The following is a 4,082-nucleotide window of genomic DNA, read 5'->3' on the forward strand; positions in this document are numbered from 1 at the left end:
TCCAACTCTTCCATCATATTTAATACATGACCACACATCCATGAAATGCTGTCAGTGCGTCATTGAGCTTTTAACAGCTGTCATGGAGAACTGCTTTTCACCTGTAATACAACGTCACTAAGCACCTCATCACTGTGTAGAAAGTGTGTTTCACTCTGATATTCTGGTGCATTTGCTGTTTCATATTGTAGAAGTAGATTACAGCATATCAGTTGCATGTCTGCATGGAAATGGGAATTTCACACATGGAATTCTCAGTACAGAACTACAGCACATCTATCTATCTATCTATCTATCTATCTATCTATCTATCTATCTATCTATCTATCTATCTATCTATCTATCTATCTATCTATCTATCTATCTATCTATCTATCTATCTATCTATCTATCTATCTATCTATCTATCTATCTAGTTTGGGGTAGGTAAGGTTTTTCATGTTTTTAAAAGAAGACTCTTAAACTCAACAAGGTTGCATTTATTTAGTAAAAAATACAGTTTAAACAGTAAAATTGTGAAATAATATTCTAATTTAAAATAAGTATTTTCCATTTGAATATATTTTAAAATGTTATTTATTCCTGTGATGGCTAAGATGAATTTTCAGCATCATTACTCCAGTCTTCAGTGTCAAATGATCCTTCAGGAATCACTCTAGTATGCTGATATGCTGAAACTAATACATTTTTATCAGGATTCTTTAATGAATAGAAATAGCAGCAAAGAAGAACAGTAATTTAATTTAATTTAATTTAATTAATTTTTTTTTTTTTTTGCATGGGTCAATGATTAGTGGTAAAAAGCGGAAACCTGCCTGGACCGATCGTATCTTGTGGAGGATAAAACCCAAAGCTATAGAGACTGAGGATGAGAATAGTTCGACATCATCATTAGTTGACGATGATGAGTATCCTATTAAGGTGATGCAGGACATGTACACCTGTGATGTCTCGTATGGGGTCAGTGACCACAAACCCGTCATTGCAACCTTCAATCTGGAGGTATGAATTATGTATTCCATGAGCATTTAATCAATCATATGATAAAGAGCTAATCAAATTGAAGTAAATGTGCTTAAATAATAATCATTAATAATTAAAATTTTAGATATATCTACCTTTTAGTGTACATGACATTTAGTCCAAATTGGTCTTGATATCTTCATGCAGATGAGAAAAAAGGTGGCGATTCCTCTAGTCACACTAACCGTGGAGGGACACTGGAGCGCAGATGAAGATGCCACACTCACCTACACCATTCTGGAAAACTTTGAGTCTTCAACCTGGGACTGGATCGGATTGTACAAGGTGAGAGGGAGACAGAGAAAAAAAGAGGTTGATGGATGAACAAAAACAGAGAAAGAGACAAAAAGGAGATCTGTATCACAAAGCGGGTCACTAACTAGTGGTGATTTATATCTCTGTGTGCAGATTGGCTTCAAAAGTGCCTCCGATTACTCCACCTTTGCTTGGGTCAAAGATGATGAAGTGGCTGCCAACGGCGAATGCGTGTCGGTATGGCAGACTAAAAGTTTTAGTGTTGAGAACAGGTCTGCATTGAGAAAATAATGAATATTAATATAATTTTATATTACTTTACATCTAAAATGAAATTTGAAAGTGTTGTGTGCATTTAAACTGCATGATGCTAAAAAGTTGCTATATTAGGACTAACATAAGTGATGCACTTCCTGTTTAAGGTCCAGATGAGTAAAAATGAGCCCCCCCTGCTGGCAGGGGAGTATGTTCTTGGCTATTACAGCACCAACATGCAAACCCTCATTGCCTTTAGTCCGACTTTCCAGGTGAGTTTTCATAAACTTGGACATATTTCTCTGTGTTAGCTTTTGGCTATTCCTCTTTGTTCATCTGCTATATCTGGATCCAGATTCTCGAGTCTCAGCAAGCTGTAAAGGAGGGTCTGGCTCCTGAGAACATCAATGGACATGAGAAGTAACTGGATATCTTCTAACATCATATGTTCACATACATCTCTGTGAATCTGATTTGAGATCATATCTGCCTGTGTAAACAGACCTTGCTCAGTTTGATTTTAAAAGTTAAAACTGATTCTGTGAAACAGTCTGATATGAGTGTGATTTAAAATCTAAGGCTTTAACATTTTCCAAACACTCAGTCTTGTCACTGAACACACTGCATTACTCTTTTTCATTCTCTCTTTATCAGTGGTTCCTCTCAAATGGCTAAATCTGTTGTGAGCTTCTGTAAACGCACACATTGTACACATGGTGTAGTATTTCAAGCAATCTCTAACTGTATTACAGATGCACCCTGACTCAGAATCTTATCCCATCTGTTTAATAACCATGGCAATTTGACTACGAACTGAGAAATATAACTTTTTCAAATTTTAAGTCAAAAATTAAGACAGGAAATTTCTGTAATACAGCCCATGGAATCTGTGCCTGCTAACTTGAAAGGCTTTTTGATTTATGTAGAAACTGACCATGTAAACTCTACACATTTTTTCACACCTTTCATGTTGTTTTAAATCAAATTTGATACTAGTAAGACTTTTAAAACCAATTAGAGTGTAGAACTCTCAGAATTTTAAAATAGGCCTGTATTTCATGCCAAAATCAAAACATAAATTGTGAAAAAGTACTCAGTATTATTTTACATTAAGTTCTACAAAATACAATTATTAATCTGTATATGCATATCAAATTTGCCTATTATATTTGAAAGTGATTACAGTATCTTAAAATTTTTCTGTACATTGGTGCTGTGCTTTATACAGTATTTTACTGTATGTTTTATATATCGGTGCCTAATTCCTATATTAAAGTGTGTGGCTTTTCAGTATCTATAACAACAGTTCACCATCTGATTGTTAAAAAAATACAATTTTGTTTACACTTTGTCACTCTTATTAGTGCTAAATTTGTCTTTTATATGAGTGAAAGGCAATTTAACTTCTTATTGTCTGCATTTGTCCATTGTGACATGTCTGGCCTATCTCTTTATCTTAGTTGATGTTAAATTTATCGTAACTGTATTCTTGGAAGTGGAACGAGTTGATTTGACCCTTTATGATTTGTTAAATGTATTAAAATGTTTCAAGCAGTTGAACATATCGGGAATGTAAGCAATTTCATTGAAATATTAACATCTGAACATCTGTTTATGTCAACTTTGTACTGTAAATGCATATCTATCTGTATACTCTCATTTATAACTGTGAGATGAGTTGAAATTATATTTTGAGGTAACTTGTAATTAACCGGAAATATTCATTTAAGGTCTACCACACACATTTGAAGGTTAATTGCATAGCTGACATTAATTAGTGTGACATGAAGCATGATTTTTCATCCAACAAAATCCAATCTCCAGAGTGACAATCAAACAAACGTCCTCCTCAATCTTTCTCACCACCAGTATTATTTTCCCTTTCGAGCTGTAGGTTTACATGTTTTTGTAGCTCACTCCAGGGGGCGCTGTTTACTTACTGTCTTGTTGAAAATGCACTGCATTTGTAAAATTCACTCATGCATACAGTACATGCAAACTCACTCACTCACAGAATATTACAGCATCACTCAGTTAGGCACAGTACTCAGCACTGGAGATATTGTGTGTTTTTACCTCCAGGAGCATTTTCATGGATAATTACAGCTATAAATCTGTCCTAGGCACCTGCAGAGCTCTTCTAGGAGGAGGTCGTCAGCACGTCTGAGAGAGAACAAAGAACTCGCTAAAAACACACTGTGAGTCAGCCAGTGATCATGAGCTATGAGACAGTGGCACTGGAACAATTCTTTCTTGGGATGACAGTAAATCTATATTTGGGATGGCAAACCCAAAACATCTGTGGGGCTTTTTTTAAGGCACACAACTCTGAGATTGAGAGAAGGTGTAATAGGCCTGTCTAAACTCCGAAAATAACTGACCGATAGCGTTGGCTATTGTAGATATCAGCTTCAAATTATCCACCTTATTCTTCAACGTGGAAGTAAGCCTATGGGCGAGACTTCCAGTTCATTAGATGCTAATGTTATAGGGAAATATAATGAGAAAAATAACAATGTGCAGTAAAGGGTAAACCTGTTTGCACTACA

The 4,082-nt window shown here is 35.3% G+C and overlaps 1 protein-coding gene across 2 annotated transcripts in view; it reads left to right on the forward strand.

Annotated features, from left to right (window-relative positions):
* The window catches only part of LOC306865740 (inositol polyphosphate 5-phosphatase K-like), a 10,463-nt gene extending 7,225 nt beyond the window's left edge, over window positions 1–3,238 (forward strand). Inside the window, exons 9-13 of one of the 2 annotated variants that reach the window (XM_079410504.1) lie at window positions 795–1,002; window positions 1,171–1,308; window positions 1,432–1,515; window positions 1,701–1,805; window positions 1,889–3,238. In XM_079410504.1, the coding sequence (XP_079266630.1) occupies window positions 795–1,002; window positions 1,171–1,308; window positions 1,432–1,515; window positions 1,701–1,805; window positions 1,889–1,957 (604 nt within the window). In that variant the 3' untranslated portion in view covers window positions 1,958–3,238. The remainder of the gene's footprint in view (window positions 1–794; window positions 1,003–1,170; window positions 1,309–1,431; window positions 1,516–1,700; window positions 1,806–1,888) is intronic. The other variant, XM_079410503.1, reaches the window with a different exon arrangement.
* Window positions 3,239–4,082: the final 844 nt, after the last annotated feature.

Source organism: Barbus barbus (genome assembly GCF_936440315.1).
Source record: "Barbus barbus genome assembly, chromosome: 47".
In the NCBI taxonomy this organism is placed as follows: Eukaryota; Metazoa; Chordata; class Actinopteri; order Cypriniformes; family Cyprinidae; genus Barbus; species Barbus barbus.